The 16,557-nt window shown below is 43.6% G+C and overlaps 1 protein-coding gene across 1 annotated transcript in view; it reads left to right on the forward strand.

Moving 5' to 3' along the window:
• The window catches only part of LOC128636486 (RAC-beta serine/threonine-protein kinase A-like), a 56,540-nt gene extending 41,023 nt beyond the window's left edge, over positions 1 to 15,517 (forward strand). The window contains exons 4-5 of the mRNA XM_053689496.1: positions 14,843 to 14,971; positions 15,272 to 15,517. Of these exons, the coding sequence (XP_053545471.1) occupies positions 14,843 to 14,971; positions 15,272 to 15,502 (360 nt within the window). The 3' untranslated portion in view covers positions 15,503 to 15,517. The remainder of the gene's footprint in view (positions 1 to 14,842; positions 14,972 to 15,271) is intronic.
• The last annotated feature ends 1,040 nt before the right edge of the window (positions 15,518 to 16,557 follow it).

The following is a 16,557-nucleotide window of genomic DNA, read 5'->3' on the forward strand; positions in this document are numbered from 1 at the left end:
TGCTTCCAATTGGAAGCCTTCCTCAAATTGGAATAAATCCAAGCCATTTAGGAAACCAAAGTCAGCCCCTAAGTCCGCATAAAGGTGCGGCCCTCATTTTAGCTCAGCTGGTAGGGGGCAGATTAAGGATTTTCAAGGATTTTTGGATAAAATCTGTCCAAAATCATTGGATTCAGAGCATTGTCTCCCAAGATTATCGAATAGGATTCAGAGTAAGACCTCCTGTGAGAAGAATTTTTCTCTCACATATCCCTATAAATCCAGTAAAAGCTCAGGCTTTTCTGAAGTATGTTTCAGACCTGGAGTCTTCAGGGGTAATTATGCCAGTTCCTCCTCAGGAACAAGGTTTGGGGTTTTATTCAAACCTATTCATTGTACCAAAGAAAGAAAATTTATTCAGACCAGTTCTGGATCTGAAAATTTTGAATCGTTATGTAAGAGTACCAACTTTCAAGATGGTGACTATAAGGACTATTCTGCCTTTTGTTTAGCGAGGACATTATATGTCCACAATAGACGTGCAGGATGCATACCTTCATATTCCGATTCATCCAGAACACTATCAGTTTCTGAGATTCTCTTTTCTAGACAAGCATAACCAATTTGTTGCTCTTCCATTTGGCCTAGCAACAGCTCCAAGAATTTTTACAAAGGTTCTGGATGCCCTACTATCTGTAATCAGAGAACAGGGTATTGCGGTGTTTCCTTATTTGGACGATATCTTGGTACTCACTCAGTCTTTACGTTCTGCAGAATCTCGCACAAATCAACTAGTGTTGTTTCTTCGGAAACATGGTTGGAGGATCAATTTACCAAAAAGTTTCTTGATTCCGCAGACAAGGGTCAACTTTTTAGGCTTCCAGATAGATTCAGTGTCCATAACTCTGTCTCTAACAGACAAGAGACGTTTAAAATTGGTTGCAGCATGCCGGCACCTTCAGTCTCAGTCATTCCCTTCAGTGGCTATGTGCATGGAAGTTTTAGGTCTCATGACTGCAGCATCGGACGCGATCCCCTTTGCTCCTTTTCACATGAGACCTCTAGAGCTTTGTATGCTGAATCAATGGTGCAGGGATTATACAAAGATATCACAATTAATATCCTTATATCCCAATGTACGACACTCTCTGACATGGTGGATAGATCACCATCGTTTAGTTCAAGGGGCTTCTTTTGTTCGGCCAACCTGGACTGTAATCACAACAGATGCGAGTCTTTCAGGTTGGGGAGCTGTTTGGGGATCTCTGACAGCACAAGGGGATTGGAAATCTCAAGAGGCGAGATTACCAATAAATATTTTAGAACTCCGTGCAATTCTCAGGGCTCTTCAGTTCTGGCCTCTGCTAAAGAGAGAACCGTTCATTTGTTTTCAGACAGACAATATCACAACTGTGGCTTATGTCAATCATCAGGGTGGGACTCACAGTCCCCAAGCTATGAAAGAAGTATCTCGGATACTTGCTTGGGCGGAAACCAGCTCCTGTCTAATCTCTGCGGTGCATATCCCAGGTGTAGACAATTGGGAGGCGGATTATCCCAGACGCCAGACTTTACATCCAGGGGAGTGGTCTCTCCATCCAGATGTGTTTTCTCAGATTGTTCAGATGTGGGGTCTTCCAGAGATAGATCTCATGGCCTCTCATCTAAACAAGAAACTTCCCAGATACCTGTCCAGGTCCAGGGATGTTCAGGTGGAAGCAGTGGATGCGCTGACACTTCCTTGGTGTTATCATCCTGCTTACATCTTCCCGCCTCTAGTTCTCCTTCCAAGAGTGATCTCCAAAATCATCCTGGAACAGTCTTTTGTGTTGCTGGTGGCTCCAGCATGGCCACACATGTTTTGGTATGCGGATCTGGTTCGGATGTCCAGTTGCCTGCCTTGGCCACTTCCGTTACGGCCGGACCTACTATCTCAAGGTCCATTTTTCCATCAGGATCTCAAATCATTAAATTTGAAGGTATGGAAATTGAACACTTAGTTCTATGTCATAGAGGTTTCTCTGACTCAGTGATTAATACTTTGTTACAAGCTCTTAAATCTGTCTCTAGAAAGATTTATTATAGAGTTTGGAAGACTTACATTTCATGGTGTTCTTCTCATAAGTTCTCCTGGCATTCTTTTAGAATTTCTAGAATTTTACAGTTTCTTCAGGATGGTTTGGATAAGGGTTTGTCTGCAAGTTCCTTGAAAGGACAAATCTCCGCTCTTTCTGTTTTATTTCACAGAAAGATTGCTATACTTCCTGATATACACTGTTTTGTACAGGCTTTAGTTCGTAAGTCATTAATGCAATTTCTCCTCCTTGGAGTCTTAATTTGTTTCTGAAAGCTTTACAGGCTCCTCCATTTGAACCTATGCATTCTTTGGACATTAAACTACTTCTAGAAGAGTTTCTGAGTTATCTGCTCTTTCTTGTGAGTCTCCTTTCTCCAACATAGGTGTGTCCGGTCCACGGCGTCATCCTTACTTGTGGGATATTCTCTTCCCCAACAGGAAATGGCAAAGAGCCCAGCAAAGCTGGTCACATGATCCCTCCTAGGCTCCGCCTACCCCAGTCATTCTCTTTGCCGTTGTACAGGCAACATCTCCACGGAGATGGCTTAGAGTTTTTTAGTGTTTAACTGTAGTTTTTATTATTCAATCAAGAGTTTGTTATTTTGAAATAGTGCTGGTATGTACTATTTACTCAGAAACAGAAAAGAGATGAAGATTTCTGTTTGTATGAGGAAAATGATTTTAGCAACCGTCACTAAAATCCATGGCTGTTCCACACAGGACTGTTGAGAGCAATTAACTTCAGTTGGGGGAACAGTGAGCAGTCTCTTGCTGCTGAGGTATGACACATTCTAACAAGACGATGTAATGCTGGAAGCTGTCATTTTCCCTATGGGATCCGGTAAGCCATGTTTATTACGATCGTAAATAAGGGCTTCACAAGGGCTTATTAAGACTGTAGACTTTTTCTGGGCTAAATCGATTCATTATTAACACATATTTAGCCTTGAGGAATCATTTTATCTGGGTATTTTGATATAATAATATCGGCAGGCACTGTTTTAGACACCTATTCTTTAGGGGCTTTCCCGAAGCATAGGCAGAGCCTCATTTTCGCGCCGGTGTTGCGCACTTGTTTTTGAGAGGCATGGCATGCAGTCGCATGTGAGAGGAGCTCTGATACTTAGAAAAGACTTTCTGAAGGCGTCATTTGGTATCGTATTCCCCTTTGGGCTTGGTTGGGTCTCAGCAAAGCAGATACCAGGGACTGTAAAGGGGTTAAAGTTCAAAACGGCTCCGGTTCCGTTATTTTGAGGTTTGCTTAAAAAGATGTTTGTTCAGCAGGGTTACCTTCTACAACCAATTTCATGCATTGTCCCTGTCGCTACAGCCGCATGTTTCTGGTTCGATGAGCTGATAAAGGCGGTCGATAGTGATTCTCCTCCTTATGAGGAGATTATGGACAGAATCAATGCTCTCAAATTGGCTAATTCTTTCACCCTAGACGCCACTTTGCAATTGGCTAGGTTAGCGGCTAAGAATTCTGGGTTTGCTACTGTGGCGCGCAGAGCGCTTTGGTTGAAATCTTGGTCGGCTGATGCGTCTTCCAAGAACAAGCTACTTAACATTCCTTTCAAGGGGAAAACGCTGTTTGGCCCTGACTTGAAAGAGATTATCTCTGATATCACTGGGGGTAAGGGCCACGCCCTTCCTCAGGATTGGCCTTTCAAGGCAAAAAATAAACCTAATTTTCGTCCCTTTCGTAGAAACGGACCAGCCCAAAGTGCTACGTCCTCTAAGCAAGAGGGTAATACTTCTCAAGCCAAGCCAGCTTGGAGACCAATGCAAGGCTGGAACAAGGGAAAGCAGGCCAAGAAACCTGCCACTGCTACCAAGACAGCATGAAATGTTGGCCCCCGATCCGGGACCGGATCTGGTGGGGGGCAGACTCTCTCTCTTCGCTCAGGCTTGGGCAAGAGATGTTCTGGATCCTTGGGCGCTAGAAATAGTCTCCCAAGGTTATCTTCTGGAATTCAAGGGACTTCCCCCAAGGGGGAGGTTCCACAGGTCTCAGTTGTCTTCAGACCACATAAAAAGACAGGCATTCTTACATTGTGTAGAAGACCTGTTAAAAATGGGAGTGATTCATCCTGTTCCATTAAGAGAACAAGGGATGGGGTTCTACTCCAATCTGTTCATAGTTCCCAAAAAAGAGGGAACGTTCAGACCAATCTTAGATCTCAAGATCTTAAACAAGTTTCTCAAGGTTCCATCGTTCAAGATGGACACCATTCGAACTATTCTTCCTTCCATCCAGGAAGGTCAATTCATGACCACGGTGGATTTAAAGGATGCGTATCTACATATTCCTATCCACAAGGAACATCATCGGTTCCTAAGGTTCGCATTTCTGGACAAGCATTACCAGTTCGTGGCGCTTCCTTTCGGATTAGCCACTGCTCCAAGGATTTTCACAAAGGTACTAGGGTCCCTTCTAGCTGTGCTAAGACCAAGGGGCATTGCTGTAGTACCTTACTTGGACGACATTCTGATTCAAGCGTCGTCCCTTCCTCAAGCAAAGGCTCACACGGACATTGTCCTGGCCTTTCTCAGATCTCACGGATGGAAAGTGAACGTGGAAAAGAGTTCTCTATCTCCGTCAACAAGGGTTCCCTTCTTGGGAACAATAATAGACTCCTTAGAAATGAGGATATTTCTGACAGAGGTCAGAAAAACAAAACTTCTAGACTCTTGTCGGATACTTCATTCCGTTCCTCTTCCTTCCATAGCTCAGTGCATGGAAGTGATCGGGTTGATGGTTGCGGCAATGGACATAGTTCCTTTTGCGCGCATTCATCTAAGACCATTACAACTGTGCATGCTCAGTCAGTGGAATGGGGACTATACAGACTTGTCTCCGAAGATACAAGTAAATCAGAGGACCAGAGACTCACTCCGTTGGTGGCTGTCCCTGGACAACCTGTCACAAGGGATGACATTCCGCAGACCAGAGTGGGTCATTGTCACGACCGACGCCAGTCTGATGGGCTGGGGCGCGGTCTGGGGATCCCTGAAAGCTCAGGGTCTTTGGTATCGGGAAGAATCTCTTCTACCGATAAATATTCTGGAACTGAGAGCGATATTCAATGCCCTCAAGGCTTGGCCTCAGCTAGCGAGGGCCAAGTTCATACGGTTTCAATCAGACAACATGACAACTGTTGCGTACATCAACCATCAGGGGGGAACAAGGAGTTCCCTAGCGATGGAAGAAGTGACCAAAATCATTCTATGGGCGGAGTCTCACTCCTGCCACCTGTCTGCTATCCACATCCCAGGAGTGGAAAATTGGGAAGCGGATTTTCTGAGTCGTCAGACATTGCATCCGGGGGAGTGGGAACTCCATCCGGAAATCTTTGCCCAAGTCACTCAGCTGTGGGGCATTCCAGACATGGATCTGATGGCCTCTCGTCAGAACTTCAAAGTTCCTTGCTACGGGTCCAGATCCAGGGATCCCAAGGCGGCTCTAGTGGATGCACTAGTAGCACCTTGGACCTTCAAACTAGCTTATGTGTTCCCGCCGTTTCCTCTCATCCCCAGGCTGGTAGCCAGGATCAATCAGGAGAGGGCGTCGGTGATCTTGATAGCTCCTGCGTGGCCACGCAGGACTTGGTATGCAGATCTGGTGAATATGTCATCGGCTCCACCTTGGAAGCTACCTTTGAGACGAGACCTTCTTGTTCAGGGTCCGTTCGAACATCCGAATCTGGTTTCACTCCAGCTGACTGCTTGGAGATTGAACGCTTGATCTTATCGAAGCGAGGGTTCTCAGATTCTGTTATCGATACTCTTGTTCAGGCCAGAAAGCCTGTAACTAGAAAGATTTACCACAAAATTTGGAAAAAATATATCTGTTGGTGTGAATCTAAAGGATTCCCTTGGGACAAGGTTAAGATTCCTAAGATTCTATCCTTCCTTCAAGAAGGATTGGAAAAAGGATTATCTGCAAGTTCCCTGAAGGGACAGATTTCTGCCTTGTCTGTGTTACTTCACAAAAAGCTGGCAGCTGTGCCAGATGTTCAAGCCTTTGTTCAGGCTCTGGTTAGAATTAAGCCTGTTTACAAACCTTTGACTCCTCCTTGGAGTCTCAATTTAGTTCTTTCAGTTCTTCAGGGGGTTCCGTTTGAACCCTTACATTCCGTTGATATTAAGTTATTATCTTGGAAAGTTTTGTTTTTAGTTGCAATTTCTTCTGCTAGAAGAGTTTCAGAATTATCTGCTCTGCAGTGTTCTCCTCCTTATCTGGTGTTCCATGCAGATAAGGTGGTTTTACGTACTAAACCTGGTTTTCTTCCAAAAGTTGTTTCTAACAAAAACATTAACCAGGAGATTATCGTACCTTCTCTGTGTCCGAAACCAGTTTCAAAGAAGGAACGTTTGTTGCACAATTTGGATGTTGTTCGCGCTCTAAAATTCTATTTAGATGCTACAAAGGATTTTAGACAAACATCTTCCTTGTTTGTTGTTTATTCCGGTAAAAGGAGAGGTCAAAAAGCAACTTCTACCTCTCTCTCTTTTTGGATTAAAAGCATCATCAGATTGGCTTACGAGACTGCCGGACGGCAGCCTCCCGAAAGAATCACAGCTCATTCCACTAGGGCTGTGGCTTCCACATGGGCCTTCAAGAACGAGGCTTCTGTTGATCAGATATGTAGGGCAGCGACTTGGTCTTCACTGCACACTTTTACCAAATTTTACAAGTTTGATACTTTTGCTTCTTCTGAGGCTGTTTTTGGGAGAAAGGTTTTGCAAGCCGTGGTGCCTTCCATTTAGGTGACCTGATTTGCTCCCTCCCTTCATCCGTGTCCTAAAGCTTTGGTATTGGTTCCCACAAGTAAGGATGACGCCGTGGACCGGACACACCTATGTTGGAGAAAACAGAATTTATGTTTACCTGATAAATTACTTTCTCCAACGGTGTGTCCGGTCCACGGCCCGCCCTGGTTTTTTTAATCAGGTCTGATAATTTATTTTCTTTAACTACAGTCACCACGGTACCATATGGTTTCTCCTATGCAAATATTCCTCCTTAACGTCGGTCGAATGACTGGGGTAGGCGGAGCCTAGGAGGGATCATGTGACCAGCTTTGCTGGGCTCTTTGCCATTTCCTGTTGGGGAAGAGAATATCCCACAAGTAAGGATGACGCCGTGGACCGGACACACCGTTGGAGAAAGTAATTTATCAGGTAAACATAAATTCTGTTTTTCTGATTTTTCATCAGGATAAGGCAGTTTTACGGACTTCTTTTCAATGTTTACGTAAGGTGGTGAATTCTAACAACATTAGTAGAGTAATTGTTGTGCCTTATGTCCTAATCCTAAGAATTCTTTGGAGAGATCCTTACATTCTTTGGATGTGGTAAGAGCTTTGAAATATTATGTGAAAGCTACTAAAGATTTCAGGAAGACTTCCAGTCTATTTGTTTTATTTTCTGGTCCTAGGAAAGGTCAGAAGGCTTCTGCTATTTCCTTGGCTTCTTGGTTGAAACTTTTGATTCATCAAGCTTATTTGGAGTCGGGTCAGGCCCCGCCTCAACGAATTACAGCTCATTCTACTTGATCAGTCTCCACTTTGTGGGCTTTTAAGAATGAAGCTTCAGTTGATCAGATTTGCAAAGCGGCAACTTGGTCCTCTTTGCATACATTTTCTAAATTCTACCGTTTTGATGTATTTGCTTCCTCGGAAGCAGTTTTTGGTAGAAAAGTTCTTCAGGCAGCTGTTTCAGTTTGATTCTTCTGCTTTTAATTTAAGTTTTTTTCTTTCAAAAATGAAAATAAACTTATTTTTTTGGGTTGTGGATTAATTTTTTCAGTGGAATATGGCTGTTTTTATTTTTATTCCCTCCCTCTCTAGTGACTCTTGAGTGGAGATCCACATCTTGGGTATTGATATCCCATATGTCACTAGCTCATGGACTCTTGCCAATTACATGAAAGAAAACATAATTTCTTTCATATTGGCAAGAGTCCATGAGGCCCACCCTTTTTATGGTGGTTATGATTTCTCTTGTAAGGTGTATCCAGTCCACGGATTCATCCTTTACTTGTGGGATATTCTCCTTCCCAACAGGAAGTGGCAAAGAGAGCACACAGCAGAGCTGTCCATATAGCCCCCCCTCTAGCTCCACCCCCCAGTCATTCTCTTTGCCGGCTCTAAGCAATAGGGTCTCTCTCGGAAGGGTAAAGTGAATGTGGTGTTAGATTTGTAGTTTTTGTTCTACAAGCAAAAGTTTATTTTTAAATGGTACCGGTTTGTACTATTTACTCTCCAGCAGAAAAGGGATGAAGATTTCTGCAGAGAGGAAAATGATTTCAGCATGTTGTAACTAAAATCCACTGCTGTTTCCACACAGGACTGAGGAGTACAAGAAAACTTCAGTTGGGGGGAACGGTTTGCAGATTAAGCTGCAATAAGGTGTGTTCAGTCATTTATTTCTAGACAAGACTGTGATAATGCTAGAAAAGGACTGATAAGATCCCCATGAGGGAAGGGTAAGCTTTATTCAGAGACTAAGTATGGAATTACAAGCTTACATTACAGGGCTAATTTATGCTGGTTGACACTTTTATGGGTTGACACTTTTTTATGGCAAACGGTTTTTACTTATAAACATTGTTTTTGAGACACTTAGAAGGTCCTTTTGGGTTTCTTTCAGGGGTTGTTACCCACATGGCTAGTATTATAACTCCTAGGTGTGTTTCTTTAGGCCTCACAGCACCGGAGTAAGGTGGGAGGGGCCTAATTTCGCACCTCAGGTGCGCAGTTAGATGGACTAGATCTTCAGGCTGTGTTCACATGGTGGCTCCTGCTACAATTTGAGGACCCATAAGAAGCTTTTTCCCCATAAATCCGACTCCTAAGGGAAGGTAGGGCCACAGCAGATCTTTGGCAAGGTGCTAAATTTGTTTTAACCGGTCTGTTAGCTTACTATTGATCCGGTTTGGGCATTAAGGGGTTAATCGATTTTTTTGCTAGCTGTGCAATCTTACCAATGCTTTAGGTACATACTGTGAAAATTTCAGAAAGTTTGGTGTATTTTTCACTGTTTTGGAAAATTCTGTGCCTTTTTTATTACTTAAAGGCACAGTAACGTTTTTTTGCAAAGTGTGTTTTTGCTTGATTAATGTGATTTCTAAGCCTGTTTGTCTTACTATTAGTCTGTTAAACATGTCTGTCACCAAGGAAAATCCTTGTTCAATGTGTTTAGAAGCCATGGTGGAACCCCCTCTCAAAATGTGTCCCACGTGTACTGATATGTCTATACATTTTAAAGACCATATTGTTGCACTTAAAAATGTGGCCCAAGATGATTCTCAGACAGAAGGTAATGAGGTTAGCCCGTTGACCTCAAGCGACGCCTAGCACCTCTAGTGCGTCTAACTCTTTTACCTTACAAGATTTGACGGCAGTTATGGATAATACCCTCTCAGTATTTTTATCTAAGCTGCCTGTGTTACCTGCAAAGCGTGATAGCTCTGTTTTAAGAACAGATTATGAGCATTCTGACGCTTTAGTAGCCGTATGCGATATACACTCTCAACGCTCTGAAATCGTGGCGAGGGATGTGCTGTCTGAGGGAGAAGTTTCCGATTCGGGAAAGGTTGCTCCTCAGACAGACTCAGATACGTTGGCATTTAAATTTAAACTAGAACACCTCTGCTTATTACTCAGGGAGGTATTGGTTACTCTGGATGACTGTGACCCTTTGGTGGTCCCAGAGAATTTGTGTAAAATGGACAAGTACCTAGAAGTTCCTGTTTACACTGATGTGTTCCCGGTCCCTAAGAGGATTGCGGGTATACTAACTAGGGAGTGGGATAAACCAGGTATTCTGTTTGTTCCCCCTCCTGTTTTTAAGAAAATGTTCCCCATATCTGACACCACGCGGGACTCGTGGCAGACGGTCCCTAAGGTGGAGGGGGCTGTTTCTTCACTGGCTAAACGCACAACCATACCAATTGAGGACAGTTGTGCTTTTAAAGACCCTATGGATAAAAAATTAGAGGGTTTACTTAAGAAAATTTTTGTTCATCAAGGTTTTCTTCTCCAACCTATAGCGTACATTGTTCCTGTAACTACTGCAGCTGCTTTCTGGTTCGAGGCGCTGGAAGATGCGCTCCAGACGGAGACCTCATATGAGGATATTATGGACAGAATTAAGGCTCTTAAGCTGGCTAATTCTTTTATCACAGATGCCGCTTTCCAACTAGCTAAGTTAGCGGCAAAGAATTCAGGTTTTGCCATTCTGGCGCGCAGGGCGCTATGGCTCAAGTCTTGGTCGGCCGATGTGTCGTCAAAATCCAAACTGCTGAACATCCCTTTCAAAGGAAAGACCCTTTTCGGGCCTGAATTGAAAGAGATTATCTCAGAAATCACTGGGGGAAAAGGCCATGCTCTCCCTCAGGACAAATCCTTTAAGACAAAGAACAAACAAAATAATTTTTGTTCCTTTCGAAATTTCAGGAGCGGCCTCGCTTCATCCTCCCCTGCTGCGAAGCAAGAGGGTAACACTTCACAACCCAGGGCAGCCTGGAAACCTTACCAGGGCTGGGACAATGGTAAACAGGCCAAGAAGCCTGCAGCTGCCCCCAAGACAGCATGAAGGGGTAGCCCCCGATCCGGGACCGGATCTAGTAAGGGGCAGACTCTCTCTTCGCTCAGGCCTGGGCAAGAGACGTACACGATCCCTGGGCCTTAGAGATTGTATCCCAGGGATATCTTCTAGAATTCAAGGACTCCCCTCCAAGGGGAAGGTACCATATTTCTCGTCTGTCTACAGACACGACAAAGAAAGAGGCGTTCTTACGCTGTGTAGAAGACCTACATACAATGGGAGTGATCCACCCAGTTCCAATTGCGGAACAAGGGCTGGGGTTTTACTCAAATCTGTTTGTGGTTCCCAAGAAAGAAGGAACTTTCAGACCAATCCTGGATCTCAAAATTCTAAACCAATTCCTCAGAGTCCCATCATTCAAGATGGAGACCATTCGGACAATCTTACCAATGATCCAGGAGGGTCAATATATGACTACCGTGGATCTAAAGGATGCGTATTTACACATTCCTATCCACAAAGATCATCACCAGTTTCTCAGGTTCGCTTTTCTGGACAAGCATTATCAGTTTGTGGCTCTCCCTTTCGGGTTGGCCACTGCTCCCAGAATTTTCACAAAGGTGCTAGGGTCCCTCCTGGTGGTGCTAAGGACGCGGGGCATAGCAGTGGCACCTTATCTAGACGACATCTTAATTCAGGCGTCAACTTTCCAAAGAGCCAAGTCTCACACGGAAATTGTAGTGGCCTTTCTGAGGTCTCACGGGTGGAATGTGTACATCAAAAAGAGTTCTCTCTCCCCCCTCACAAGAGTTCCCTTCCTAGGAACACTAATAGACTCCGTAGAAATGAAAATATTTCTGACGGAGGTCAGAAAGTTAAAACTCTTAACTACTTGCCGAGCTGTTCATTCCATTCCTCGGCCATCTGTAGCTCAGTGCATGGAGACAATCAGATTAATGGTAGCGGCAATGGACATAGTCCCTTTTGCACAGATACACCTCAGACCACTGCAACTATGCATGCTCAAACAGTGGAATGGGGATTATGCAGATTTGTCTCCTCAAATACAGTTGGACCAGGGGACCAGAGATTCTCTTCTCTGGTGATTGTCTCAGGATCACCTGGCTCAGGGAATGTGTTTCTGTAGACCAGAGTGGATCATCTTAACGACCGACGCCAGTCTGTTGGGCTGGGGTGCTGTCTGGGACTCCCTGAAAGCTCAGGGCTTATGGTCTCGGGAAGAAGCTCTTCTCCCGATAAACATTCTGGAACTGAGGGAGATATTCAACGCTCTTCAGGTATGGCCTCAGCTTGCTGCGGCCAAATTCATCAGATTTCAGTCGGACAACCTCACGACTGTAGCTTACATCAACCATCAAGGGGGAACAAGGAGTCCCCTAGCAATGATGGAAGTAACCAAAATAATCAGGTGGGCGGAGGATCACTCTTTCCACCTCTCAGCAATTCACATCCCAGGAGTAGACAACTGGGAAGCGGATTTTCTAAGTCGTCAGACTTTTCATCCGGGGGAGTGGGAACTCCACCCGGAGGTATTTGCCCAGCTGATTCAGCGATGGGGCACTCCAGAATTGGATCTGATGGCGTCTGGTCAGAATGCCAAACTTCCTCTTTATGGGTCCAGGTCCCGGGATCCCCAGGCGGCATTGATAGATGCTCTAGCAGCGCCTTGGTCCTTCAATCTGGCCTATGTTTCCACCGTTTCCTCTCCTTCCCCTGTCTGGTGGCCAGAATCAAGCAGGAGAGGGCGTCAGTGATTCTAATAGCGCCTGCGTGGCCACGCAGGACCTGGTATGCAGACCTAGTGGACATGTCATCCGTTCCACCATGGACTCTGCCAATGAGGCAGGACCTTCTACTTCAAGGTCCTTTCAAACATCCAAATCGAATTTCTCTGCGTCTGACTGCTTGGAGATTGAACGCCTAATTCTATCTAAGCGTGGTTTCTCTGAGTCGGTTATCGATACCCTGATTCAGGCCAGAAAGCCTGTCACCAGGAAAATTTACCATAAGATTTGGCGAAAATATCTTGGTTGGTGCGAATCCAAGGGTTACTCATGGAGTAAGATTCGGATTCCCAGGATATTGTCCTTTCTCCAAGAAGGATTGGAGAAAGGATTATCAGCTAGTTCCTTAAAAGGACAGATATCTGCTTTGTCTATTCTTTTACACAAACGTCTGGCAGAGGTACCAGACGTTCAAGCGTTTAGTCAGACTTTAGTCAGAATCAAGCCTGTTTTTAGACCTGTGGCTCCGCCATGGAGTCTGAATTTAGTTCTTTCAGTTCTGCAAGGGGTTCAGTTTGAACCTTTACATTCCATAGATATTAAACTTTTATCTTGGAAAGTTTTGTTTTTGGTAGCTATCTCTTCTGCTCGAAGAGTTTCAGAGTTATCTGCTTTGCAGTGTGACTCACCTTACTTGGTGTTCCACGCAGATAAGGTAGTTTTGCGTACCAAACCCGGTTTTTCTTCCTAAGGTTGTGTCTAATAAGAATATTAATCAGGAAATTGTTGTTCCTTCCCTGTTTCCTAATACTTCTTCGAAGAAGGAACGTCTGTTACACAATCTTGATGTGGTTCGTGCTTTAAAGTTCTATTTACAAGCAACTAAGGATTTCAGACAAACAACTTCATTGTTAGTCATCTTTTCTGGTAAAAGGAGAGGTCAGAAGGTGACTGCTACCTCTTTCCTTTTGGCTGAAAAGCATCGTCCGTCTGGCCTATGAGACTGCTGGCCAGCAACCTCCTGAAACAATTACTGCTCATTCTACCAGAGCAGTGGCTTCCACATGGGCTTTTAAAAATGAGGCTTCTGTTGAACAGATTTGTAAGGCAGCGACTTGGTCTTCGCTGCATACCTTTTCCAAATTTTACAAATTCAATACTTTTGCTTCTTCGGAGGCTATTTTTGGGAGAAAGGTTTTACAAGCAGTGGTGCCTTCCGTTTAAGGTACCTGTCTTGTTCCCTCCCTTCATCCGTGTCCTAAAGCTTTGGTATTGGTATCCCACAAGTAAAGGATGAATCTGTGGACTGGATACACCTTACAAGAGAAAACAGAATTTATGCTTACCTGATAAATTACTTTCTCTTGTGGTGTATCCAGTCCACGGCCCGCCCTGGCTATTAAGTCAGGTAGATTTTTTTGTTTAAACTACAGTCACCACTGCACCCTATGGTTTCTCCTTTTTCTTTCTAACCTCCGGTCGAATGACTGGGGGGTGGAGCTAGAGGGGGAGCTAGATGGACAGCTCTGCTGTGTGCTCTCTTTGCCACTTCCTGTTGGGAAGGAGAATATCCCACAAGTAAAGGATCAATCCGTGGACTGGATACACCACAAGAGAAAGTAATTTATCAGGTAAGCATAAATAGTTTTTTTGTATAAAGCACAATTATTTCCAAATTTCCTTTGTTGATGCTTTCTACTTTTTTCTTTATCACCCCACTGCTTGGCTATTCGTTAAACTGAATTGTGGGTGTGGTGAGGGTTGTATTTATAGGCATTTTGAGGTTTGGGAAACTTTGCCCCTCCTGGTAGGATTGTATATCCCATATGTCACTAGCTCATGGACTCTTGCCAATATGAAAGAAATTAATTTATCAGGTAAGTTCTTACATAAATTATGTTTTATTAAAAAAGTAAAACTTGTAGCATTTTTATTTTTTAATAATATAAACACCACTAGACTATTTTGAGGGGTAAAGTTGGCAGTAATGAGGTGTTTAGAAGAAAAAAAAGCACTGAAAAGTGTCTTTACGTTACAGTCTATGGGAACTGTGTGTTCCCAGTAAATATATAGGTATATTCTTATATATACATACATATATATAATATTGCTGCCATCTCTGAGCTACTTACCCCCTTTCGCTGTGCTTAGGTTCTGTGCCACATCAGAACGAGGATCCCATTGGTGCCTATGGAAGAGCGCTCTTGTGAGTGCAATGCTCGTGTTCACATTGCTGTCCACTTGTAATTCCAGCGCACATTAGAGTGTACTCCACTGAGTAGTAATAGTACAAATATCGGTTTCACATAAGCATTATTTACCACTCCTCTTGTAATCTGGCCTTTGATGGGGAATTCAATTTATTTATTTTTATCTCAAATTCTAATTGGTCTGCGGTGTGATGTATCAGGATTCATAATGACTGTTATTTAATGTTTAATTTTGGAGTTGGGTACCTAACCTATAGTTGACTTTTTTTCCTCGGCAGCTGGAAAATCTTATGCTGGATAAGGATGGGCACATAAAGATCACAGACTTTGGCCTCTGCAAGGAAGGAATTACAGACGGGGCTACCATGAGAACTTTCTGTGGCACGCCGGAGTATTTGGCGCCAGAGGTAAATGCATGGTTATGTTTACAAACGTTTTTAACTTATGTTTTGTACAGAAAGATCCCCTGTCTGAACACCAAAAAGTGTAGCCAAAGTAGTTACCAGAAACTCAAAATTACTCCATAATTGCCTTTATACTTTTTCTTCTGTAGCTAAGGATTCTGGGTAAAACTACATGTTTAGCACCTACAGTCAATTTATTCGAGTACAAGTTTAAAATAAGATTGGTTTAGAAGGTCAGTAATTTTGTTCTGCTATATTATCTTGCCCTTGGTTCAGTAAGAAAACATGTTCTGTCCTCCCCAGGTCCTAGAAGACAACGATTATGGGCGTGCTGTTGATTGGTGGGGTCTGGGGGTAGTGATGTACGAGATGATGTGTGGCCGACTCCCCTTCTACAACCAAGATCATGAAAGGCTATTTGAGCTAATTTTAATGGAGGAAATCCGCTTCCCCCGTACATTGAGTCCAGAGGCTAAGTCGCTGCTGGCCGGACTCCTAAAGAAGGATCCAAAACAGAGGTACTGGGGTAGATGAATAATTCTAAGCACCATAGTTGTCCATTAACATGTCACTGTCATCAGGTCACTTTCTATTTAAATGGCATAGATCTTTAACCCATTAAACATGTCACTGTCGTATGGGACACTTTCACCCATGAAACATCACTATTAGGTCACTAGAACTCTGTATGCCATCACCTCTGCCCTAACTCACTTAGCATGGATAAGTAAATATAAATACACCATAAATCCAGATAGACAGATGTTTGTATGTATGTGTATATAAAGGGGCATGTATGTATGTACACACACACAGTGGGGGGAAAAATATTTTATCCCCTGCTGAGTTCTTTTGCATGATGTACCGAGTCCACGGATTCATCCTAACTTGTGGGATATTGTCCTTCCTGACAGGAAGTAGCAAAGAGAGCACCACAGCAGAGCTGTCTATATAGCTCCCCCCTTAACTCCACCCCCCAATCATTCTCTTTGCTGGCTGTAAGCAGGAAGAGTAAAGAGAAGAGGTGTTAAACTGTTAGTTTTATTTTATGTTCAATCAAGTGTTTGTTATTTTTAAATGGTACCGGTGTTGTACTATTTACTCTTAGGCAGGACGTAGATGAAGATTTCTGCCTGGAGGATGATGATCTTAGCATTTGTAACTAAGGTCCACTGCTGTTCCCACAGAAGCTGAGGAGTACAGGAAAACTTCAGTGTGAGGAACGGTTTCTTGCTATACAGCAATGAGGTATGTTCAGTCATTTTTTCTGCAGAGACTGTGTTAACTCAGAAAGGCTGACAGTATCCCCATTAGGGGAAGAGTAAGCAGTAATCCTAGTGTTATCAGAGGTTTTTACTAGCTTGCATAAAGGGTTAATTTTTTGTGGGCACTCAGTTTATGTGAATTTGGGACAAATGTTTTTGTGTCTGGGAGTAACGTTTTCTGTTTTATGGCCCACATGGCTTTCAGGCAGAGATAGATAGTTTTGTGTAGGCCCCAGCAACATCGAGTGAGGTGGACGGGGCCTACATTTACAAGCAGCAAGCAACTTCTCCTGAGAGTCTTCTGAGGGACTAATTGAAGCTTTA

This window comes from Bombina bombina, chromosome 7 (assembly GCF_027579735.1).
Source record: "Bombina bombina isolate aBomBom1 chromosome 7, aBomBom1.pri, whole genome shotgun sequence".
Classification (NCBI taxonomy): Eukaryota; Metazoa; Chordata; class Amphibia; order Anura; family Bombinatoridae; genus Bombina; species Bombina bombina.